Source organism: Sminthopsis crassicaudata, chromosome 2, assembly GCF_048593235.1.
Source record: "Sminthopsis crassicaudata isolate SCR6 chromosome 2, ASM4859323v1, whole genome shotgun sequence".
Taxonomy (NCBI): Eukaryota; Metazoa; Chordata; class Mammalia; order Dasyuromorphia; family Dasyuridae; genus Sminthopsis; species Sminthopsis crassicaudata.
In genome coordinates this window covers 526,220,212-526,247,462 of record NC_133618.1, presented here as the reverse complement: position 1 = coordinate 526,247,462, position 27,251 = coordinate 526,220,212, and the positions used below count along the sequence as shown (strand labels likewise).

Sequence of the window (27,251 nt, the reverse complement as noted above, 5' to 3'; positions counted from 1 at the left end):
GTCCCCATTATTCACTTAGTTCTCCTGTGTGGGAAAAACATTGTTTTTGACTATTCCGTATCCCTTACTTCTTATATCCAAATGGTTTACCACATCCTCTCTTTTCCCACTTTCACCATCATAGCACAAGCCTTTATGACCTCCTGAATGTGCTATTATCACAAACTCATAATTGGTCTTTTACTCTTTCTTTCCATTCCAGTTTTCCCTCTCCACTCCTCTCAAAATGATCTTGTTCAAGTATAGATCTAATATCACTCCTCAAATTGAAATTATTCACTAATACCCAATCTCCATAACTCAATTCAAACTCCTTTGCTAGTCCCACACAACCTAATGTCATCAGTAGTACCCATATTTATCTCATATTCCCTTGCATGGATTCTATGGTAGAGTTATGTGATGTTATGTGTGTCTCCTAAATACATCTTATGCTTTTCTTCTTCCAGAATTTGCTCATGCTATTCTCTATGTTCACAGCCAAGTACTGGAAAGAACATTGGATTTAAGATAGAATTAGACTGAAATTCTCCTTCTGCTACTTAACATTTCAATGACTTTATGCAAATCACTTTACTATCTAAGGCCTCATTGTACTAGGTCATCTCTAAAGTCCCATTCAAATTTAAATTCTATGACTTCTATGCTCTCTCTCCTCCTCTTCAACTATTAAATTACTATTTTTAAAAGATTAACTGAAATTACTTTTCTTCCATGAAACTTTCAATGATTCTACATTTTCCCCTGCTCCCAATTTATATCAGTAATGATATTTTGATACTTGGATCTTACATTTAGTTTTCATCTGTCTCTCAAACTTTTCAGATATTATCTTGAATTCTAAGTTATCTATGCAAGTGTCACATTCACTTAATAATAAGCTATAAAATTTAATATTCATAGCTCCAGTGCTTGATATAGTGATCTGTACATTTTTTTAATATCTCAAAATGGAGTTTAATTAATGTGCATAATATAATTTTTGGAAAACAAATGGTAATGAATGACATATTATTTAGGATTATGTCACTGTTTTGATCATTGCATTTGAAGATGTACTCGAGCTGTGCCATATCTACAATATCATGGATTTAACCCAGGATATAGGCCATGAAGTCCTAACCCTTTTTTTCCTTCCTTTTCCTTTTCTTTTCTTTTACTAATGTAAAAAAAAAAAAGGGTCTGAAATAAAAAAAAAAAAAAAAAAATGTGGGTATTCTTTTTCTTTTTCAAAAATATTACCAAAGCTGTCACTTCTCAGTGATCACTCTACCCCCCCCACACTCACAAAAACAAAACAAAAAAAAAAAATTGTCTCAATAAGTACAGTCAAATAAAACAATGTTTTCAATCATGTTTAGTCATGTCCGACTCTTCAAGAGCCCATCTGAGGTTTTCTTGGCAGAGATACTGGGGTGGTTTGCTATTTCCTTTTAAAGTTCATTTTATACATGAGGAGGCTGAGCCAATTAGGATTGCGATTTGCTCAGGACCACACAGCTAGTTAGTGTCTGAGGACAGATTTGAACTCAGGAAGATGAATTTTCCTGACTCCAGGCCTAAATCTACTCCAGATAAAAAGACTCCATCTACTTATTACACTTCCCCAAAATCAAGACATTGTTTATATCTGAAATTGTATGCTTTATTCTAGATCTAGATCTAGAATATGCCAGCTTTCTGTTCAGAGGTAGGAAATACACTTCACTAATCAGTGTTCTAAGGCACAATACTAAAGACACTGATTACAATTCCAGAGAAATTAAAGGGGTTAGATAGTAATTGTCACAGTCTGAAGGTGAACCTTTCCTTTGTACCACAGGCTGCTCTCATTATCAAAATTGTCCATTTTGCCCCAGAAGATAATTTTAAAAAGATAAATTTTAAATTTTAAAAAGTGGATATTAGCAAGCTATAACACATAACAAATATTGAATTGCTTTTCAGTTGTGCCTAATTCTATGTGTCTCCATTTCGGGTTATTTTGCCAAAGATACTAGAGCAGATGATCATTTCTGCAGCTCATTTTACAGATAAAGAAACTGAGGCAAACAGGGTTAAGCAGATTACCCAAAGTCACAATCTAGTGCCTAAGACTAGAATTAAACTTAAAATGAAAATGATGCTTCCTGATTCAAAACTCTGTGCTGCTCCTTCACAGTAAATAAAGAATTATAAAGAACTAGCATAAAAGATATCAAAAATAAATGACCAGTATACATGGTCCACTTCTATCAGGAAAACTCAAAAACGTGCTTCCCCCTTACACTGAGTGGATTCCTTGAATAAATCTTTGGGACAATATGGTTAAGAGTGGCTGCAAAATGATCATGAATGAACTATTCTCTTATTGCAAGGAAAATGACTGATGAGATCACAGATCCATTTAAATTTGTATTAATAATGTAGTGAATTAAAATGTATTTGTTGGTGGACAATGCACTCAGTTAAAGAATCTCTATTCAACCTCCCACTCTATATTTACATATGTGACATTCAGCAAGTAATTGTTATATGTAAAATAAGGGAGCCAAGTGTCACTAAGATCTTTCTAGTACTAACTTTTATAATTCTCCTAAACTTATAAATTAAATGATTGTACTAACTGATCAAATTGACCAGGTAAGAACAAAATCTTCAAGTTATTTTTCACTGTGTAAAGTCAACACAAGAACCTTGAGAGTTTTCAAGATTCAAAAGTAGTTGTTCTTAGTGACATAGGAAAGTGGAGAGGATTCTAAATATTAGACTCAAGAAAAAATAGAATATCTTGAACTTCAATGCTCATGTGCTAAATGCAGGTGATTTTTTTTTTTAAATTAAGAAATCCACTGAAAACATCAGTTATTATCACAGTTTAGTAATGGCACACAACAAAAGTGGAATCTTTTACAATTTATCTGGTGCTTAAAATAGACATTTAAACATTTAATTCTTTATAGACACTAGTAGTCTATAATTTCATACCTTAGAATACCAATAAATATTAATAAGACAAAGTTGGACCTTTCTATCCTGAAAGAAGGTTAGGGGCAACCTCCCAAAATCAATCTAATCTTCTCTCCTCTTCCTGATTTAAAAAAAAAAAAAAAAAAAAAAAAAAAAGGAAATAGCCTCAAGTATAAAAAATTATCTTTAGGCTAGAAGGAATGACTTTTTTTTCTTTACATATGGTTTGTGTTATAATTTGATGAAAAATAGAAAACTTCTGTTTCATGTAGTGTGATAACTATGAATATTTTAGGTTTTAATTTTAAAACTTTTGCATTTCTGAATCACAAAATATTAGAACTCATTATCTTTCCCTTTAAAACCCTCCTTCTCCTACCTTTCCTATTATAGTAGAGAACAACACCAATTTTTTTAATACTTCAGTCAGATTCCTCAATATCCCTTACCCCACATATCCCATCTGTTGCCAAGACCTGTCAATTTTACCTTTGAAGCATCTCTCCAGTATGTTTTCTTCTCTCCTCCACACTGCTTACCACTCCAGTGCATTGAAGAACTTGTAAATGTCCTTTCTCTAACACAGTTATTCTGAAATAATCACAATACTCCAGGTATTCTCTGACCAAGAGATAGCACAGTGGCAAAAATTCTCCCTTGTCTGGATTTTATTATTATTGTCATTTTTATTGTTATTAACTATTTGCTGTACTTTTTCCTACTGAAATTTATTTGTTTTTTGCTGTAATTCCCAATGTTTCAGATAAAAATCTTATCATGAAATAACCATAATGATAAAAACTAGTACAGCTTTCAAAGTACATTATATATATATATGCATGTATATATATATATGCATGTATATATATTATATATATATATATATATATATATAAAATCTTATTTGAATCATGCAACCTAAGAAATATGTTTTATTATCTGTTTTACTGATGAGAAAATTTGAGTCTGACAGAAGTTGTCACACATCTTTTGAGTTTTTGAAACATGATTTAACTCCAGCCTTCCAAAATTCAAATTCAAAATGAGATCTACTTTATTTGATCTTCTCACCTGTGATGGTTATTTTTGCTGACCATTTAGATGTCCCATCCAACACACTTTGTTTGGCAGCCTTTGTATATTGTACAAAGTCTTCTTTGGAAACTTGGAACATTTCCTGAATCACTTCAAATACTTCTGGTCTATTTTTTTCTCTTATCTTCATCCGTTCTTTCATGGCTGTAATTATTGTCTGAGTCTTATCTTCAGCACCATGCTTAGAACTCTTCTCTGCAGCTCCTAAGATAAACCGTTAAGCACTATCAGTATATTTATTTTTTAATTGTTGTACATCTATTTTGCATCTATTGCTCTGCCTGGCTTCAACTCCAATAAAATACAATATTTTTGAATCAGGTACCTCCAGGTATCCCATATCCATACTTTCTGGTTCTTTGTGTGTATTCCATTCCCATTGTTCTACTTCTGGTCCTATAAATTGTTTGAGGGGAGTATCTCTCTCTGTGTCTCTGTCTCCGTCTCTGTCTCTCTCTCTCTTTTTCTCTCTTTTTATTAATTTTATCCCTTTGTTTAGTAGAGGGACTGACACATAGGAAACACTCAACAAACATTTATTGGGTTGGATTGATGGTTGAAATAAACATAGATGGATAAATAAGATCATCCTATTATGAAAAGGCATAAAAATATTATAACAATGTCAATGATAGCATTTGAGAGATATTATAAGCTCTTCAATGTTTATTTCATAACATTTTCTTTACTTTCATTGGTCATTGATATATTAGAGGGAAGAAAGGGAATAAAAATCTATATAGTATCTATTATGTACCAAGCACTGTGCTTAGCACTTCACTAATATAACTCCTTTGTTCCTCACAACAACCATGTGAAACTGGTGAAGTTATTATTTCTATTTTGCAGTTGAGGCAACCAGAAGTTAAATGGCTTACCCAGGTCGCATAAGCTAGTAAGTCTCTGGCATTGAACTGGAATTTATTCAGCATTATCCACTATATAACCTACCTGCCTTGAAGCCATATGTATTTATCTATTACTTCAGTGCCTGCATCTAGCCATATAATGACTACATACAATTATGATGATTCTATACCCAACACAATCAAAGACAATAATGATGCAGCCACTCATCTCACATCCCCATTTCTCTTGCTACCAGGAAATCATGAAGAGAAAAAAAAGAAAAAGTTCACTCAGTTATAACTATTTCCCAATTATGTCTTTATGTTTTCTGGGCATACTAACAAAAATACTAACAATGAGGATAGCATTAAAAGGTCAAATATAGACTTATTTTTTGATCTCTTAAAATAATTCAATTTTATCTCCTAAAATAATACAATTTTAAATTTTCATTTGTGATAGATACAGTATTTATTTCCTACAGTTTATAAATTAAAAAATAAAATTATTAAATGAATAGAACTGCTTAAAAGTGATGAATATTATAATTATATGAAGAAATGATTACCTGTTATCTTGACCTAACCTTACTTAACCTTTTGATATTTTACATTGATATTAAAAAAGCAAAAGAAAGTTTAAAATTGAAGCATATCGTTGAAATTAATTTGAAAGAGCAAGCTAAATACCCACATTTTAAATGTGCATTCAAACAAGTCCACAATCACAACCTGTGAATACTAAAATATTAAGCATATTTGTAGCAAATTAATAATATAATGCATACATTTATACGGTATAATCATCTTAAACTGGTTTTAAATTGCTGTAATTACATAGTTAATGATCTTTAGGAAAGTGGTAAAGTGAAATATTCTGGTCAAATCTAGTTCCATTTCCAAAACAGTGAGAAATTCACTAAATGTAGTAAAAGAACAAACATTTTAAGGTAAAAGAACGTCATCAGATTGAAACAACAACAACAATAACAAGCTATTAATACAACATTCTGCTTGTCTCTCTAGTTCTTACTCCAATTCGGATTATGAGATGGATGTTTCTTGTGATTGGTAGCTAAAGGAGCTACTGAATGAAGAATTTGAAACTAAATGGAAGGAGGACAGACTATCACCAAAGATCCTTACTACCAGAGATTTCATTATAGTTTTGGGGAATAAAAAGAAGTTTCCTACCATGAATAATCACAATGATACAGAAAAGAAATATTGGAGTAAAGTAAAAAACCAGGAAACTGCATGTGTGTATACACACACACACATACACACACACACACACATATACATACACATATGTGTGTATGTATAAGCATATATATATATATATATATATATATATATATGTACCATTAAAATAACTTGTCTGAGGAATGAGGATTAAATTTTAATTGATTCCAAGAAGAACATAATACAAGAAATTTACAACAATTTTCTCAGCATTTTAACTCAAGAAGCATAAAAGGAAAATATCCTCATAATCAAACTTCCAAAGTTCAGTAAAGCAAGAATAACAATCTATTTCAGGAAAGATAAAAGCATGTAGAATCATAGTTAAAAGAACTAGGCAAAGAAGTTAAATCATATTTAATGAACAAATATTATATTTATCTACATATAGTTAATGTTGGTATAGATATATTCATGTATAAATATGTATATATACATGCAAGATATATGTACATATATAAATTGTGTATACATACACTATATATACATACACACACATACATTAAATGGCAAAAAGTACTTAAAGTTAAAACTAATTAAATTACAGGAAGACCAAGACAGTAAGACAATATTTGTAGAAGATATTAATGGGTTTTTCAGACTTAGACAAATATTATAAAAGATGATTGGCAAAGAAGCTAAGGATCTGAATAAAATATTCAAAAATAGATCTATTTGGTGGTTACCAAATAAGAAATTAATATTATGTTGTTTTATTTAATATGGTACAACACATTTACTAAAAATGGCCTAAAATACTAGAACATGAAGAATTCATAAATGAAAAATGGTATACATTTAAATATATCTTTTATAAGCAATAAATGAATTAAAAACTACCATAATGAAAATGAAAACAAATGACTCAGACAATAATAATGAAAAGATCAAAAGATAATTTAAAGAAATAAATAATTGTAATAAAAAGTGAAAATGAGACACCATGCTAATTTGGGGGAGGTGGTGATAAAGAAGTGTTTAGGGAAATTCTGTGTCTCCAAAGTTCTATTAAAGAAAAAACAGAAGGGGTCAGCGTGATTATGCAGTAGATAGATACATCTGTCTTGGAATTATGAAAACTCATTTTCCTAAATTCAAATCTGGTCTCATGTACTTATAAGCTATGTGATCCTGGCAAATCACTTAATCCTGCTGGCCTCAGTTTCCTTATCTATAAAAATGAACTGGAGAAAGAAATGGCAAACTACTCTAGGATCTAACACCAAATGGGGTTATGGAGAGTCTACCATGACTGAAATGACTCACCACCACCATCACCACCATCTTAGTTTGCAAGAATTTTCAAGCAATGAATACTATGATGGAAGCTGGGAGGTAAGGAGAATATATACTCAAAGACCTAAACTTGATACTTTCAAAGATTGTAAACAAAAGAAAAAAGTTTCTACAATTCCCTTTGAAGGTCTTTACAAACATAAATCAAGTAACATAAAGCTGGTGGATGAAACTAGGACTCAGACTGATGACAAGTAGAATCATTTGCATCATCTATTTCCTATCTTGAAAGGTAAGTCCCTCTCCTGCTTCTCTTTTGACTGAGTACTACAGAGTTTATAAACTATCCACAGTGTCTAATCTCCCTAGATGAGTGTGACTCTCACCGTAGATTGCATCATTCCATTTCCCTTTGGTGGTCACCTTATTTGGATTTGTTCAGTCCTTCCCCTGACTCCTTGGCTGAATACTACCAAAGATTACAGTTTAAGAACAGTCTAATTGCTCTACGTGAGTCTTCACCCCTAATTACATCATTACTTCCTCTCACCTGAGTATAAATCCTTAATTACATCTTCTGTTCAACTTTTTTTACCTCTGATTTCATTTTCCCTCCATTAGTTTTTGTTTCCTTGTTCCCCAATAGCTTCTATTTCTTAGATTTCAATTTCATTTTTCTGATTTAAGTTTCATAACTTTGTAGAAACAACTCTTACCAATTTTCAACTTGAAACAACAAAACTTAAATTTTTTTCAGACTTTCTGCTTATGATTTTTTTTAGATTTTTGGATGATTAAGGTTTATTTCAGTTACCTAAAATCATCAAGCACAGCCTTAATTTTTATCTTCATTTTTTTTGAGGAAAAATGTGCTGATGATGCATCTGAGATGCCAAGATATGTACAGTTTCTGGAGTTGTTCTCCCCTCCCCACCAAGTGGGGATCTGAACCATAGAACTCTAATGAGACAATTAGGTTTTCTCCCCTTCCCACAGGAGCCTTTTCATTGAGAAATTTTACTCTTCTCATACTAGATGAGCGTTCCATTGCTACAGGTCCTTTTTTTGATTGATGTGATCCTTTCAGAATTTCTCTTCTAAGAAAAGTTCCCACATCAGTCATGTTTACTCATTCATGTTACCTGCTCTTGACCCTTCTGACTTACTTTTACCATATAACAACAGTCTTCTCACCCAGAAGTTTACCCCCTCTTCATTTGTTTTCTCAATCTGGAGAATCACTTCATGTTTGTGACCACTTGCTCTGGTCAGCTCCTCTCAGAATCTGCTTTTTAAGGAAAGTGCCTAAGTTAGCTATGTCCACTCCTTAAATTCTCTTTAGACTCCCCTCCTAACATGTGGTTTTTTTTCTCCACTGTGTTCAGATATAAGTAAACTTCTCCATCTCCACCTACTTTTTAGTTTCTTTGTATATGTAATCTTCTTTTTTAAAAATATAAACTTTTTCAGAGAAGGAATTGCCTTTGTTTTTGGTTGTATTTCCAGAATTTGACATGGTGTTTGGCATGTAGTAAACACTTAAATGTTTAAGAATTAATCTGCATTGCAAATGAAATGGCCTAGCTGTACCAGATCTGACACTATATTTTAAGAACGGCAATTATCAAAACCATTTAGTACTGCTAAGAAATAGAGGAGTCCATCAGTGAAATACGTTAGGTTCAGAAGACATGATAGCCAATAACTATAGTAAATTAGTATTTGATAAACCCAAATATTCCAGCTCCTGGGATTAAAAACTCAGTATTTGACAAAAATTTCTGGGAAACTTAGAAAACAATGTAGCAGAAACTAGGCATTGACCAAAACTTAATACCCTATGTTGAAATGAGTTCATGATTTAGACATAACAAGTGATACTATAAACAAGTTAGGAGGACAAGGGATACTCTTACCTCTCAGATTTGGAGAAGAAAGGAATTTATGGTTAAAGAAGAACTAGAGAAGATTATGAAATACAAAATATAAAATTTTGATTATATTAAATTTAAAAGCTTTGTACAAACAAAATCAATGCAGCCAAAATTATAAGGAAAGCAAAAAATTTGGGAAAAATTTTTATATCCAAGGGTTCTAATAAAGGCCTAATTTCTAAAATATAAAGAGAATTAAATCAAATTTATAAGAATACAAGGCATTTTCCATTTGATAAATGGTTAAAGGATAAGAACTTACAATTTTCAGATGAAGAAATTAAAACCATCTATAATCAAATGAAAAAAATCACTATTGGTCAAAGAAATGCAAATGGTATTGCTGCACCCCTCTCAGATGTTAGAGGGAATGTGGGAAAACTGGGACACTAACACATTGTTGGTGGAGTTGTGAACTGACTCAACCATTCTAAAGAACAATTTGGAACTATGCCCAAAGGGTTATCAAACTGTGTATAGCCTTTGATCTTGCAGTGTCTATACCAAGACTGTATCTCAAAGAGATCATAAAAAAAGGGAAAGGACCCACATGTGTAAAAATGTTTGTAGCAACCCTTTATGTAGTGGTAAGGAACTGGAAACTGAGTGGATTCTCATCAGATGAAAAATGGCTGGCTTAATAAGTTATGGAATACGAATGTTATGGAATATTACTGTTCTATAAATGATCAGCAAGATTATTTCAGAAAGGAAAGAGAATAGGAAAGTCTTATATGAACTGATGTTAAGTGAAGTGAGAAGAACCAAGAGAACATTGTACAGAGTAACAACAAGATTATATGATAATCAGCTCTGATGGACATGATTCTTTTCAACAATGGTGATTCAGGCCAATTTCTATATACTTGTGATGAAGAAAGCCATCTGCTTAAAGAAGGAGGACTATGGGAGCTGACTGTGGATCACAAGCATATTATTTTCATCTTTTTTATTGTTATTTACTTGCTTTTTTGTGATCTGATTGTTTTTGTGCAACATAAGTATGGAAATGTCTATAGAAGAATTGCACATGTTTAACATAGATTACTTACTATCTAAGGAAGGGTTGGGAGGAAGGGAAGGAGAAAAATCTGAAACACAACGTTTTGCAAGGGTGAATGTTGAAAACAATCTTTGCATGTATTTTGAAAATAAAAAGCTGTTGTTTAAAAAAAATAATCAACAAGCATCTTATAGTTGTCAGGCATTATGCTACTTTGTGGGGCTACAAATGCAAAATGAAAGCCTACATTCTATCTAGCGAACCAGCATTCACCACTTGTACACATATAAGAATATAAAAATAAGTGGTGAAGAAAAGAGAATGGAGTAAAGAAATATGAATGGAAAATGTTCTCAAGAGGTTTTGTAATGTAAAGTGGGGGGGATACTGAGAAAACCGCATTTGTTTTTTTCCAGTAAATTTGCCAGCCAAGACATCATCTTCCTGTTGACATTGGTCTTCTTGGGGAAGAACAAGAGGTGTTTCAACTGAAAGGGTTGATAAGGGCATGATGATGGACCCTTGAGAATAATAGCAAAGATTTAGACTCTGTAAGAAGTAGGCTGAAAACAATTTTGGATAAGAAAAGGGATTGTCTTCCTCCAGTGAAGTCACAGTTGTTATATGACAACATAAATTTGTGCTAACAATGACTTAACAAAAAAAATTTATTTCTACAGAGGAGGCAATGAATTTGAGAATGAAGGACAGTGCAATATTAAGCTAGTTAATAACAGGGTAAAAACTGGGAAGGCAAGTCAGTGAAATCACAGCTCAGATGATGGTCTGGGAGAATAATAAAAATGGAGGAATTGGAGGTCATAGGAAAAGTGAAGCAATGAAGCAATGGAGAGATACAATGAAAAGAGATTGGGTTCAGATAAGACAATTTTTGCAGTTCACCATGGAATTCGAATATTTGTGGGTGACAGCTCAAAGGATGATCCTTTGTTATATACATCTTAATGTAGAACTGATGCAAAATGAAAGAATGGATTGAAGAGAATGAAGACTCGAGGCTTTTATTATTGGACTTGGATAAATACAAGGCTGTAGCATTTTACTTATCTGAAGACCTGTTATCAGGAAAGAAAAAGTGACAATCCAGAAAATCAATGTATATAAATTGATTCTGTGAACTATAAATCTACATGAAAGTTTAAGAAATCATAATTTTAAATATACACAATTAAGATTTTATCCAGCAGAAATACACAGCTTATAGATTTCATTATTGCATTAGGATTCCAGTTCCTGAAGGTAACTATATCCTAAAAATGTCATAAGTAGAACATGAGGGGAGCCATCTTATGATGTTCAGTAGGAAATCAGAAGGAATCAACAATTTATTTTCTTTGTTTTAATTATGAAAGGGAATCATGAAAGACTAATGATAAGTCCCAGTTAGACTACAATTGTGTGTCTAAATATGTTAAGATGTTTATAGAGAGGGAGGGAAGTTAAGTGAATAATCATTTCTAGTAAAGAGTTTTGTGAAATTTTAAACATTTTCCTTAAGGGAAATCTTTGTGCTATAAGGAACATGTACAAGAGCTTCATTTATATTATGTTAGGCTAAGCCTTTCCATTAAACCATCCTACTTATTTAATTGATTCATGGATTCATAGACTTGGACCATTGACATAGCTTCTTGGTCACCTAAATATAAAAAAGCCAGAAAAAACAATGAAGAAGAAATTAAAGAAATAATTGGGAGCTATTTTGCCCAACTGTATGCCAATAAATCCGATAATCTAAGTGAAATGTATGCATACTTACAAAAATATAGATTGCCCAAATTAACAGAAGAGGAAAGAAATAAATTACTTAAATAGTCCCATTTTAGAAAAAGAAATTTAACAAACCATTAATGAATTTCCTAAGAAAAAAATCTTCAGGGCCAATCTTCAGAAAAAAAATTTCTACCAAATGTTTAAAAATAATTAATTACAGTATTATATAAATTATTTGGAAACATAGGGAAGGGATCCCACTAAATTCCTTTTATGAAACAGAAATGGTGCTGATACCTAAATCAGCAAAGGCCAAAATATAGAAAGAAAATTATAAATCAATTTCTCTAATGGATATTGATACATAGGAAGGATCTCACATAAATTATGGTCAAAATAGAATTTGAATCCAAAGTTTCTTGACTTCTAGGCCAGTTCTCTATTCATTACACTATGCTATTTTTCTAAAACAATACTATTTGAAATTATTATAAATCTAGCTTTTAGCTTCAGAGCTGTATCTTTTAAGAATAAGAGGTCATATACATGACTAGAAAGCAAAACTTGGCCCATATGCAGCAAATATTAAAAATGACAGCACAAGAACCTGAAACCAGACTGATACTTAGAATAATTAAAAGGAGATGTATTAAAAAAAAAACAAACACTTTTAGAAAAGCATTTACAGGAAGGGGAAGGAGGACTGTGCAGCAGGAGGAAAGTGTAGACATGCTCTAATTGAAAAAATAATTTTAAGGCCTTTATCTAACTTACAATTATTCCAACTCTCCTAAAATCCTTAAAAATATCTCCTGGAACATAGTAGGTATTGATTATGTCTACATTAAATTAATAATTTAAAATGTGGAAATTTAAACATCTAAAGGAACTGCAGGGGAACCTTGTTTTGGAGGCTTATTTACATTTCAGTTTTCCAGATGACAGAAAACAACAATGCCCTACATATATGGTGAATCTCAGATCATCATATCATTCACATGCTATTTTTTTCCTATTTAGGGCACAATGTTTTTAAGCCTCTTTTTTTTTTTTCTTTCCATTTCTAGTGAAAGGCTGTAGGTGGGTGAATACTTGGTGTTTTCTCCCCTTTCCTTTAATTGCCTCACATACAAATGATCTCATCTACTCCGCCTTTAACTTGTCTTCAAATTCTTCCAAGGAACAGAATTGCAACTCCCTCACTCCCAAAGTCATGCTCTCCCTCCTCCTCCTCCTCTCAAAATCAAAGCCAAAAAGCCCCCACATGTTTTCTTGAAAACAATAGAAGGCTCCAGTTTTATCACAAGGGTGAGTGTATATTTAAAATAGGCAGGATGCTTAGACATTATGATCCTGAATGATATATGGCACTATTTGATCCTGTTAAATCCAAAAGAAAATACTTGGCCAGTTATTGACCCTTTAAGAAACCAGAGATTTCAGCCAAACAAATTCAATATTAACAAATCTCTTACTTCATAGAAAAAAAAAACACAGAATAAAAAAAATCTTTCCTTTACAATCACTAGCTATACTGCTGTTAAACCATTAATTATTGTATGATAGCATGTCAATAACTTTAAGCTATTTGGAAAGTAATTTAAACATAAAGAAGTACAAAATTTTGAAGGCATTTTCAAAATGGTCAGCCAAAGTAATAAATCCATCTCAAGAACTTATCACATTTCTGAAAATCTTAGGTTTTTAACCTGGGGTCCATGAACTTTTAAAAGCATTTTGATATAATTGGTTTCCTTGATAATTCTAGGTATGTGATGCATTCAAAACCATGTTTCTGAAAAGGGCTCCCCAATAAAAAAAAAAAAAGGTCAAGAACATTAGTTGCTCTAGTGTTCTGATGTTTTTAGATCTTGATGTGGATATTCCTTCTGTTAATTAGTTACAATTCACTTGTGCTGTTCCATCTTGTGTTGTTTTTACCTATGCCTCCTATCTAAATTTATTCATACCACTTAATATTTTGGGGGTTCCCCTGCTTTCTCACAAAAAATTATACTGATAGATTTCACAATTATTCATCAATTATTCTTACTTATGAAGTCAAGAAGACACAGGTATTAATCCTGCCTAATGGGATCTTGAGAAAGTCACAATCTATTTCATTATGTTTCTTCATCTGACTTACAATTAATATCAAATGAGGAAATGTATATAAATTTTACTTTATAAAACAAATGCTAAATAAATGCTAATTGTTACCAAGATCATCCTTATCATCCTCAACTGCACCATTGTCATCAACATCATCATCATCTTCATCATTATCATCCCTGGTGTTACCTTCAAACCTGAGATTTTTTTATTTTTCTGTTATAATAATCTAGATATTTTGGAGTCATTTTTTAATAGTTGCATTCCTAAAATTTCAAAATATTGTAGAAATATAGAAACACAGACTTGGAGCTGAAAGTGACCTTAGCAGAATCCATCTAGTTTAACTGAATTGTTTTTTCAGATTAGAAAACTGAGGCTCAACTAAGATTTCTTAATGACTTCTCGCAGGTCATATAGATGTTAAGTAGCAGATCTTGGAATGATGGCTATTTTTAAAAAGAGAACATTTTCAGATAAAGCAAGGTTATGAAAAATTATGGGAACTATGGAAAGAAATTATGGATATATTCCTATAGATTAAAATAATACATCCTGTTTATTAGGTTGTTTTCCACCAATAAAAGCAAGTAAACAAAGGGAATTAGAATATAGTATTCATGTAGAATCCAGGTTGAGTAGGTCTCACAAGGTTCACAAATTGGGAGGGAACTTTTGAACAGTTGTTATGGGAACCATGGGTACTGAGTACCAGAGGGAAATGAATATAAAAAAGGAAAGTCGGATGGCACAAAAAATAACTACATAACAAAATAATAATAAAATAGTAATACCTAAAAGAGATTATGTGATTTACTTAAGCTCACACAGTAAATATCCTAGATATGATTCACTCTCATGTCTTTCCAACTCAAATTCCAGCATCATATTTACTTAATCCATAATTGAACAAAAATCTTGAAAAGAGGCCCCAAGAAAAGGTCATCTAGCTTTCATTTAAGGATTATTAGTGATATAGAACCCACTGCTCTCCATAGCTCAATACTTTAGGCAGTTTACTCCATGTGGCCCTATCAGCATTCCTTACTGTACTAGATGAATAATTCCCAAAAAAATACTCCTGAATTTAAGGCCTCCCTTTATGCTATAAAATGAGGGAAATAATAGCCTACTTCACAGGATTGCTGTGAAAGTCAAATAAGGTAGTACCTGAAAAGTGTTTTCTAAATCTCAAATGTCATCTCCTATTTGTTATTATTATTATTATTACTACTATTATCATTATTGGCAAAACCATAACTGTGTGATCTTTGGAAAGTCATATAATTTCTGGGTCTAACTTTATTTATCTGTAAAGTAGAGTAATATGTATTTGGTCTACCTACTTACCAGGGTTACTGACAGAACCAATGAGAATATGTATGTAAAAGAGCTTTAGAAATTGTAAATCTTGTGCCAAATATAGGTATTTTAAAAACATGATTTCTCTGAAAACCAATAGACAAACAATATTCGATTTAAGGTACACTCTTCTCCATTTCCTTAGATAAATTGACCATCATTACACAATTGTTTGTCCCATTTTTAAAAACATTGAAAGTGGCAATATTTTATTCTGGCGAATGCTATCCACACTGAGTTGAACTGAAATTGTTTCTGAAAGGTTAATAAAGCAAACAATGGAAGCAAAATTCTGAACTAGTAATTCATTGAAACAATGACTATAAAAGAGAATATTAGTAATAAAGTAAGGTGACATGTCTTACAGGCATTTCTTTTGCAAGTATGACAATATGACAGTGCCTTTATCTCAAAGAGATAATAGAGACTCTTTAACATTACCACAGCATATCAATCAGATAATGGCTGAAATAAATGAAAAGTTTTTATTAAGACTTATGCTATGTGCTACACATTTTTCTGAGCTCTGGGAGGAGGAGCAGTCACTGCTTTTCTTTTGAGGGACAGAATGTAAAATTTAGTTCACATAGGAAAATGGTCATGATGAAATTCCCTATACATATGAAAGAAGACTTGAATCTTCCATACAAAATCTAGACTTGAGTGGGTTATGTGGGGCAATGAGACTTTAAGTGAAATAACCAAGATCAGATTGCTAATCTATGCTCAGTAGTCCAGGAAGCTTCTGCAGCCAACATTTTAATGGTGGATAACATTTGATGGTGTGTGTGTGTGTATATCATTCTGTTATTAGTCCTCCCTTATGGAGGAGGAACATGACATCAGGAAGGTGATGTCATACAAGTTAATTGGATTTAAATGAGGGATGTGCAAAGTCAGCAGCCTCATTTTTTCTTCTGGAGCTAGTGGAGCACAGGGGTACAGAAGTACTAAACCCTGAAATATATTAGGCTTTTGGGCCATTGTCGCAAGGTGTCTCAAAAGAATTTGTAGGCTTACAACATCTCAAAAATCAAGAGGCAAAGATTTTATTACGCTGCTGCTAGCAGGCTAATTTCTAAAAGGAAGTTTTAGCAATTACCAAGGAGAAAGACACCAAAAGAAGGCAAAGTTCCTAGAGAACTTGTTACCATAAGGCAGGCAATTCTTATGAATCCACAATGCCATAAAACAGATTAAATTTCTAAAGGTTAGCAAAGAAGCAAGGTATCAGTAGGTTCTTTTATAGGAGAAAAATAACCTCAATAGTTCATCTTCTAATTGAATATAATAACTATGGGGTCATGATAATTTTGTCAATGCAAGGAATTTGATAAAGATTTCAACCAAAGTCCATTGTGACAAAGGCCCACTTATGGACAACAAAAGACCTCTCAACTGTTTACAGTATAATCAAGAAAGACCCTGAATGCATTGGGATAACTTGGCCTTTTTAAGGTGAGGTCTTTAACGGATCTCAATTTGACAGAGGCAGTACTCAGTAATTCATATTACATAAGAAATAAAGTAGAAATGACTCCTTTTTGTCTAGTCCAAAAAAAAGGCCATTTGGGAGGGGAAGACCCTCAGGATTTCTGGCTAAAACAGAAACAAGTGCTACTTAAATTTATTTTGAACCAATTAAGGTCAAAACAATGACCAAATGGGGCTTTGCCTGGGTAAATCAATAGAAGCCCTAGTGATTTGATTTTAAGGAATGATCTTAACCCATAAACCCTAAGACATGTGAAATTTTAGCAATCAAAATTAATTTTCTAAAATGTGGGCAGAGCACCCACAAATAAGGGTATGATACTGTATGTGGAAGGAAAAGGAAGGAAAGGAAAAAAAAAAAAGAAGAAAAAAGAAAATTTGAATTCTGTTGCTCAACTAGCCATTTGTAGTTGGGACCCCAGTGGGACAGCTCTTATTCCTATTCACAGAGGTTGTTTGTCCTTACTTCTCAAAAAGGATAATGACATTAGGGAGATGACCCATGATATACAAGTGAACTTGATTTAAGTGAGGGAGCACTGTTCAAAGCCTTCCTCACTTTCTCCTCCAGGGTCATATGGGTACAGTGGCAAAATATAAGACTCAAGATGGCCCTGAATACAGTGAGAGACTTTGGTCTTTTTAAACTGTCTTTTCCAGGTATCAGTTTGACTGAGGTAATGCCCAATTAGTGAGTAAGACTAGGAAATAAATGAGGTAGAGAAACGATAAACGATATAACTGATATAGAAATATGATTAATGTGATTATACTTGTATAATCTGTATACATGTAGAATTGCAGCTCAGAGAAGGGAGTTGCAATCTCAAAAGTACAAAGACAATGCAACTGAAGAGCAGTCAGCTGTAAGAGCTTTTCAATTCTACAAAAAGAAGTGTTGTTTTGATTACAATTTTCACTGGAAATAGCTAGAAGGGGGATGTAAGAGTATGAAATTTCTGGGTGAAAAAGAGGCTTCCTGATGCAAGGAAGTGAAGTGAGCAGCTTTAAGCCTTGTCCATCAGGAGAAATGACATCCACCAAAGTAAATTGACATCCCTTTAAACTGGAGATCATTCTCTTGTTCCAGAAAAGCAATTTTATTTTTGTTATAAAACAATAAAGAATTATCAAATGCATACTAAGTGCTGAGCCCTGGAGCAGTTATAAGGTTATAGATAAATACAGATCTTATGCTCAAGAAATTAACGATCAAGCAGAGGGAAAATATAACTATCAGAAAATTATAAAACAACGTTATATTATAAATGTGCTAAAGAACAGCAAAACAGTGTTCCTGGAAGTTAAATGGGATAGATAATGAATAGGGTGGGGGAGGCAAGATGATGGAATGCAAGATTTCACAGATAACATGGTATATTTTTACCTCTCACACTTGGAGACAGTTCAAACAATTTGCCCTACCTGAAATGGAGACACAAAATCATTAGGACCTTTGCCCATAGAAGGTTGGGATTTGAATTGCTGCTTAGAAGAATCCATGAAAGTCTGCAGTCACAGTGGAGAAGAAAGAACATTTTAGGCAAGGGGAAAAGTCAGAGAAAATACTCAGAGCCAAGAGACAGAGTGTATTGTTCAAGGAAAAGTCAGGAGAACAGAATCACTGGAGTAAAGCATGAAAAAAGTCGAAAGATAGGAGGGAGCTAGAATATGAAGAATTTAAATGCAAAACAGAGAATCAGATGCCACATTTCCAAGGAGAATAGAATTGTAATTTAAAGTTTTGCTGAAATGCTTTATTATTTTCATTCCCTGTCAAACAGACTATTCTTTCCAACTTACTCAAAACTCACCTTCTCTGTAATAAGCAAAACTTGGCTATTCTGCATGAGACATAGGATGAAACACTGCTAGTACAATCAGCAACCTGAGTTAGAATCTCAACTCTGGTGCTTACTTATGCAATCCAAGTCACTTCATTTGCCTATAGTTTTCTCATCTACAAAGTGAAACTTCAAGAAATGAAGTGACTCAAGTAAGGCAATATAGATAGTAAGCATCAGAGGGGGATCTTGACATTAGTCTCCTTTTCCACCATACCATGTTGACTAATTAGATGTTATCCTCTTAAAAGTGGTGAGTTTTGAGTAAAGCTTGAAAGGAGGAGAATGAGGCTACAGAACAAAAAATGATAGTAATGCATTTCAGCAGAATGGCAAGTAGGAATATTCTGGTCTCCAAGACAAATTCTTCTAAAGTAAGGAGTTGGACTAGATGACCTACAAAATCTCTTTCAGCCCTAGATCTATCATCATCTACTTCCAGTTCCTCCAATTATCTTTCCCCATCCACCATTCTTCTTGCCTTCTATTTTCCCAACACTTCAATATGCATCCTTGTACAAATGTAGATAAATATATGTGGCTTTGTAAATTTCTTTTGAGTTTATCTCCATCTCTTCCTACGACTTCCTTATGTTCTTATAAAACTACACATTAGAGGCCAAGGTTCCTATTCTTGCTAACTCTGAACTGTTTGTACATTGCTTCACTGTAAAAATCGTCATTGTAAAAATTGATATTATATATTATGAGATATAAGATTTTATATATATATAGATTATATTTTATAAGATTATTTCTATATATAATATATGGTAAGCACATTGAGAGTTTAGGATGTCAGGAAGCATATAAATTGAGCAATAAATTTTGGTTACCTAACTTTGAATTATTTCCACCTATAGATAGGTGTTTTGATTTTAATTTGGAATGTACAATCAAGGATACTTTGAAATCTTCTTGAGCAAAATTTAAGAAAAATGTAGATCACACATACAACATAAAGATGCCAGTATGTCACACAGGAGTGAGCACAGGCACTGACATGAGAAAACCTGAGTTCAAATTCTATGTAGAACAATTATTACTTACATAACCTAGGCAAATCATTTAAGTCTTTTAAGCCTCAGTTTCATCATCTGTAAAATGAAAATTTTATCTAGATAAAAAATTATTACTTGGACTACATAATATCTGTGGGAGTTTCTATCTATCGATATAAGATCTGGTAATTGACATATTCTTTCCTCATATAATTTTTCCTTTCTTATTTGAGGAAGAAAATCAAGAGAAAATCCATTTCCATGTAATCTCTCTGTTCCATAAAACACACAATTTTCTCTTGAACTAATTAGCTATTCTTGAGATCTTTAAGAACAGGTCCACAGCTGAAGATATAATAATTTAAAGAATACAGTAATGACTTCCCCATTTTTTGTTTTTTAAGTATTCTATCATGGAATAAGTTTTTCATATATATTAATAACATAGATTTTAATATATAGGGATATGAAGTAGATGTTATTTGATTTATAGCCCTGAAGATTTTATCTATCTATCTATTCTCCACTGATACATATATCAATGTATGACTCACTAGATTAATTCTAGGTAGTTTCTTGAGGCAACTAGGTACATACATTTCTAGGTCTGGAGTCAAAAAGACATGAATTTGAATTTGATCTCAGACACTTGCTTGTTTCTGCTTCTGGGCAAGTCACTAAATCTCTGTTACATTTCCCTTAACTGTAAAATAGGGATTGTAATAGTACCTGTCTCATCGGATTCCTGAGAGAAACAAATGAAGTAATATTTGCTAAGCACATACCACGGCAATATAGCACACAGTATGTACTATATAAATATTTATGGCCCCTCTCCACATCCCCTCACCTCGTCCTGTGATTCAGAGACATAAAATAACTTGTCTAGAGACCACAGATAATAAGGGTCAAAGGAAGACTAGGTCTTAATAACTTTGACTTTACTATGCATTCTGCTCATGGTCATCCCCATTTTATCTCATTAATATTGACAAATATATTATCTCCCATATTGATCATATACACACACACACACACACACACACACACACACACACACACACACCCCACCACCACCACCACTAGATTTCAATTAGTACCAGAGGAAGTTGAATATCATTTGTATTGGCTTACAGATTTATATTATTTGATTAAATTTATCAATATACATATCAAAGAAAGATTATTTGTTTTCTCCAAAAGGTCCTTGTTATAATGAATATATTATCTAGGAAATGAAGGATGGACTCTGAGAACTTCAATAGTCTTCTCCAATTAACACATGGCTACAGCAAGCTCATTTTATTAGCTAAGTGAAACCCAGAGGCAAACAAAGAAGGGAACTAATAAAACAGTGAAAAAAGACTGGAAAATAGGGAAAGGGAATATCACCTAAGGAAAAGAGAGTCAAATGTGCTAGCCCACTACAAGTTTTGGTAGTAGGAGTTAGTAGGAGTTACGTGATGGAGGGTTTAGAGATAAAAGTTCTAGGCTTAAGCTCTACTTCTCTACTTGCCTACGAGGAAAATGATTCATTATCCTGAATAGGGAATTCTACCCACACTAGCACAAGAGCCAACAAAGCAGTAGAATTTTATACCTACATATACATATGCATATACATATATATATACATATATACATACATATACATACACATATGTAAAATTGCATAGGTGTATACATATAAATACATATACATATAAATACACATATATTTTTTATTTATTTCTGGAAGCTATATTTTAAAATCAGAGAAAACTAGTACTACAAAGGAAGATGATCTAGGTAAGCAAAAGTTCTTGAAATTAGATCATAAAGGACTGGATAAAAGAATTAGGGGTATTTAACAAGAGAAAGAATAGGGAGAAATAGAAGTATTATCAAAATATAAAAAATTTCCAAGTAAAGGAGATAATAGACTTGTTCTATATTGTTTTATAGGTGAAAACTAGGACCAGTAAGTTAAAAAAGAGAAAGAAAAATATTGATTTAATATAAGAGCTATTAATTAAGCCTGTCTCATAGTAGAATTATTTCATAAGCTATAAGGTTCCTTGCTACTGAAAATGTTAAAGCATTAGCTAGATGATTATATCTGCAAGTAAGTATCAAAGGAGGGATACTTACACTGAAAAAAACTAATTAGGTATTTCCTCCAACTTTCTTTTACTCATCCTCACTCTAACTCATTAATGGTGATATATTCACAGTATATTTTCATAGAAGTTCTCTCTATGTTTATTCCTTGAATAAAACAAGGTATGAGAAGAATTCCTGAAAAGACATGTGTCAGGAGAATCAAATTTCAATTATTTTTGCCCTGAACTGGTGCATCACAATGGGTAAATCATAATTTGTTAGTGAATAGAGATGAGAATCTTCTAGATTAATGAAGGTAGACCAGTTTGTAGATGTTCAACTAATTTATCCTTACACTCATTTTAGATTTAGTGTAAAAACAAAAACAAAAATGAAAAATGGGGAAAAGATGATTTGAGCAGACATAATATTATTTTCCTAGGACAAAGGCTAGGGAACAAAAGATTTTACAGCATCCCTTTTAAAATCTCAAAAATCCTCTGCCATCCTTTATTCTCACAGTAATTTTGTTGCAATCCTACAGAGAAGTGTATATGAAATGAAATTATGCATATGTAAATTAAATAGAAATAAAATATCATTTAGTATAACCTTCTGAAAAATCATCCTTATCCAATAAGACTGGAAAGACTACCTTCCATTTATTTCTTTTTCCTATCTTTTCTTAGAACTTAGAATCTTTCAGGGATTCCTCCAGTTGAGGAAAGGAAAGACAGATCTTTAAGAGAAATTGCTGTTATTATTGTCCAGTCATTTCAACAATGTTTAACTCTTCATCCTTTTTCAGGTTTTCTTGGCAAAGATAATGGAGTTAGTTTGTCATTTCCTCCTCCAACTTAATTTACAGATGAAGAAGAAATGAGGTAAACAGGATTAGGTGACTTGCCACATAGCTAATAAGTGTCTGAGTCTGAATTTGAACTCAGGTGGTCCTCACTTCAGGCTCAGCACTCTGTCTACATATATCTCCAAACTGCTCCAACAACAACAATATTTCTGAAAACAATGACCTTTTGCAAACACATCTTTATCCAGTAGGATTCTGGAAAGGAAGAAGGCTCCACCCCACTTATTTCTTTTCTCCTATTTTAGAACCTCCATACCATCCTATATCTCTTGTATGGCTTCTTCCAACTAGGGAAAAACAAGAGAAGACACCTAAAATTTTTATGTTTTGAGAAGATAGGAGTTCTATGACAGAGACCCTCAGGCATTTCTAAAAGGGAAGTTACTTTATTTCTACTTTCTCGTGCTTCTAGAAACATTTAATAATCATAGTATTCTTTACTGTTGCATAAGGAATGAAAATGATACAAAATCAGATTTTTCAAAAAAAAATTAAAGCATCCTTTCAAAAACATGCTAGTTACTGGATTAAATTTCACTTCCTAATTTTCTTCCTTTTATTAATATCACATTTAGAAATAGAATATGTGTGGGGGCAGCTAGGTCGCACAGTGGATAGAGCACCAGCTTTGAATTCAGGAGTTCAAATCTGGTTTCAGATACTTAACACTTCCTAGCTGTGGGACTTTGGGCAAGTCACTTAACCCCAGCCTCAGGAGAAGAAAAAAAAGAAAAAGAAAGAAAAGAAATAGAAAATGTGTTTAATTGAGTTAAAGAATTTTTATTAAGAACAAAACATTCTCTAGGAAAGAACTTCTCCTGGTTCATAGGCAGATACAGGTTACAGAGGTAAGTTTTACATTATGGAATAAAGTCTATAATCCTCCCCATGCTCTCCCTAGGTCCTTATCCATCTCTGAAACAGTTAAATATATACACTAATACTGCTTAACTGACAGATTATAGGGATGTCAGCCACACTGTCATTTTCATTCATCTTCCCTTTTCAATCCTACTATTTTCTCTGAATAGCAATTACCAAACACAAAAGAAGGTTTTGAATTGAAATTGAGAACTCAGACCATTTCCAGCTGAGATATGCTGTCTCCCTGTTGCCTGTAAACAGGTGTAAGGAGGATGCCAGATGATGTCTGAAGTGCCCTCTAGTTCTTATTGTCTCTATTTTATTCTCTTCTACAGAGAGAACACTGTGAGAATATTATCTTGAGTAGTGACACCAGGTTATGCCCTAGAATGTGATTTATTTATTTATTTGTTTATCTTACTCTCCCCTTACCTTGAAGCTTTTTGAATATAGGAGCCAAATCTTACATATATTTAAACCCTTTTAACAATCAGGACCATTAGGCATGAATGTAGTAGGTGTTTAATACAATTTATTAATACATTTAATTTAATATAACTTATCGGGATGTATACATACATTCATGTATGTATATATCCATCCTAAAGTCAGGCTCTAAAAGCAGCATGAAATATAAAGACCACTTTACTGATTCTACAATTCTGACCTCCAGTTCAAGAAAATGTCTTCTTGAATACTAGTTTATTTTACTCACATATTCTTTTCTATTTTTCTCAAACATTCTAGAGGCAATTAGGGGCACAGTGGATAGAGTGCTGGGTCTAGAGTCAGAGAAACTCAAGTTCGAATCTGGCCCCAGACACATACTGGCTGTGTAATCCTGGGCAAATCATTTAATCTCTCTTTACCTCAGTTCTCTCATCATGTAAAATGAAGATAATAATAGCACCTATCTCCCAGGGTTGTGTGAGAATAGTGCTACTACTTAGCAGTTTCCTGGCACAGAGTATATAAATATCAGCTAGTATTATTTTCTTTTGCATTGTATTGGCCACTTAATGAAGCAGATGGCCATTTGGCAAACGTGCATAAAGTGGCAATGTAGTATAGGGGAAGAAGATAACTAGTTTGAGCCATAGCTCTACCAAGTGATATCCAGCAAAATCACCTCACCTCTATGGGCCTCAAGTTTGTCATCTGGAAAATGGGAATAATCTATCTCATGTGTTTGTTTGGAAAATGTCTTTGAATCCCAGCATGCTATTTATATGACAGATTTTATTTTAGTAGCAGTTGTTGAGATGGACATGCGATTTCATTAGTGTAAAGATCTCTTAGAATGGAATTTCTAGTGATGCAAACTGACCACTCACCTGCAACAAAGACTTAGAGTTGTCTGGGGGTTCTGGGGGAAGGGGATTCAGTGACTTGCCCACTTTTGCAGATGTGATGTGTCAAAGGAAAGATTTGAAATTAAGTCTTTCTAAGACTTTGTTCTTCTCAGTGGTCCAATTATCCAAAGCAATCCCAATAGACTTTGGACAGAAAATACCATCAGTATCCAGAAAAGGAACTAAGAAGACTGAATATAAGTCAATACATCTTGTGTTCACTTTTTCTATTTTTATATCTCTCCCATGTTTTTCCCTTTTGCTCTGATTTTTCTCTCCCAGTATGATTCATAAAGCAATGTGCATTAAAAATAAATAAATTTACAATTCTAGGGAAAAAGAGAAAATAAGTTTTTCTAACTCAGTGGCAGGTCTTCTACTGTCATGGCAGGTCTTCTATATCATGAGGCTTCTCATTATTCAAATTCTTTTTTTTGTAGTAGTTGTTTTGACTATTATTGTTGTTGCTAATTTTTATAGTTTTATTGCTTTTTAACAATATTTATATAGTTTCTGGCTTAATAGTTAATAGATTAGTAACAATATTATTTGGATTTAGATGAGGATATATATATATATGTATATATATATACACATACATATATATATATATATATGTATGTATTAGAAGATATATTAGGTGAAAATTATGATTATACCATGTGGATTTGTACCTATGAAACTCTTCTTTCTGCAGGGGCCCACTCTCTATTTTTCCTTGTTAGTCTGAACTCTACCTTTACTTAAAGGCACAACTTAAGCCTTCTTTGTGTCTTTTGGGAAGCCTACCATGATCCCAGGAAATGATTGCTCCCTCCTCTAAATTCCAACAGAATTTATTACATCTATCATTTATTTTGAAATCATAAAATTATCTCCTCTGCTGTTTTTATATTTAAAAAGTGTTGACACCCCATATACTCGAATAAATGACATGACCCTTGACAGGGACTCAATAAATGACAGAATCGCTGAAAAGGAAGTCATCTGTTGTCATGTGGAGCCATCTCCTTCCATGAAGAACTCTAGAGCTATTCAGCTGAAGGGACTTTAGAGGATAGGAGAGGACATATATAATAGGATATAAAAATGCACAAGTACCCACAGGCAAAATCCATATGGCAAAAATGACAACTTTTTGGTTAACAAAATACCAATATTTGTCTCATAAAAATTAATTGCAAACTTAACCTTGGCTCTAATGTACCATCTTTTTAGACACAATTGTGATTCCTGGTTTTTGAGCCCATTTCTATTACAGATACAAAATTCTACTTCTACCCTTTTTAACTCCATAACTTGCTAATTTCATTCACAAGAGAATTGATTTAGAATTGAAAGAAACCTTAGATATCATCAACTCTCTCATTACAGGTGAAGACACAGTACAGAGGAGAATTTAGAGCCAGATCCTTTGTGTTGGACTTAAATTCTCATCTCAACCTACACAAGTGGTACAGTGGATAAAGTGCTGGCCCTCAAATTAGAAAGAGTCATTTTCTGGAGATCAAATCTGACTTCAGACACTTAGTATCTGGTGATCCTGAGAAAGTTACTTAGCCCTTTTTGCCTCAGTTTACTCATTTTAAAAATAAGGTAAAGAAGGAAATGTACAACTACTTCAGTTTGTCAAGAAAATGGAATCTTTAAGTCAAAAATGATTGAAATTATGACATCTCCAACTAATACAATCACACTGTGCTGGTACACTCATGGCACTATGAATTTAAATTATGCTTGCTAAGAGAAACCCTATTATTAAGTAGGCCACAAGAATGTGGTGTTTTTGTAATAAATCTAATATATTTGTCTCCAATAGCTATTACCTCACCTATTGTGTTTGAAACTCTGGGTTTTAGTGAGTTTTTGGGATACTATTTGTTCTTGGCTTCCTCTCATTCCCACTGGAGTTCTCTTATGAATCATGAGAGCTCAAATTCACTGCTGAAAGAACAAGTACTAGAAAAGCATCAACACATAAAGTTCTTATTGTTTTTGTTGTTGGACTCCTGAAAAGGCTGCCTTGAATAGATTATCAATACTTCCTTTCCTTTTCCTCACTTTTAAGGCTCTATAGATTAGATTCTGACCTCATCATTCAACTGAAACTTCTTACTCCAAAGTCATCTATCACCACTTAACTGACAAACCAATTGGCCTTTTTTTTTTTAAATCCTAATGGACATCTTTGTAGCCTTTGTCCCTGTTAATCACACTTTTTTTTTTTT

The 27,251-nt window shown here is 32.8% G+C and overlaps 1 protein-coding gene across 3 annotated transcripts in view; it reads right to left on the bottom strand.

Annotated features, from left to right (window-relative positions):
• The window catches only part of UNC13C (unc-13 homolog C), a 744,253-nt gene that overhangs the window by 411,183 nt on the left and 305,819 nt on the right, over positions 1-27,251 (bottom strand). For all 3 annotated transcript variants that reach the window (XM_074294550.1, XM_074294552.1, XM_074294551.1), the window contains one exon: positions 4,021-4,248. In XM_074294550.1, coding sequence (XP_074150651.1) covers positions 4,021-4,248 — 228 coding nt within the window. The remainder of the gene's footprint in view (positions 1-4,020; positions 4,249-27,251) is intronic.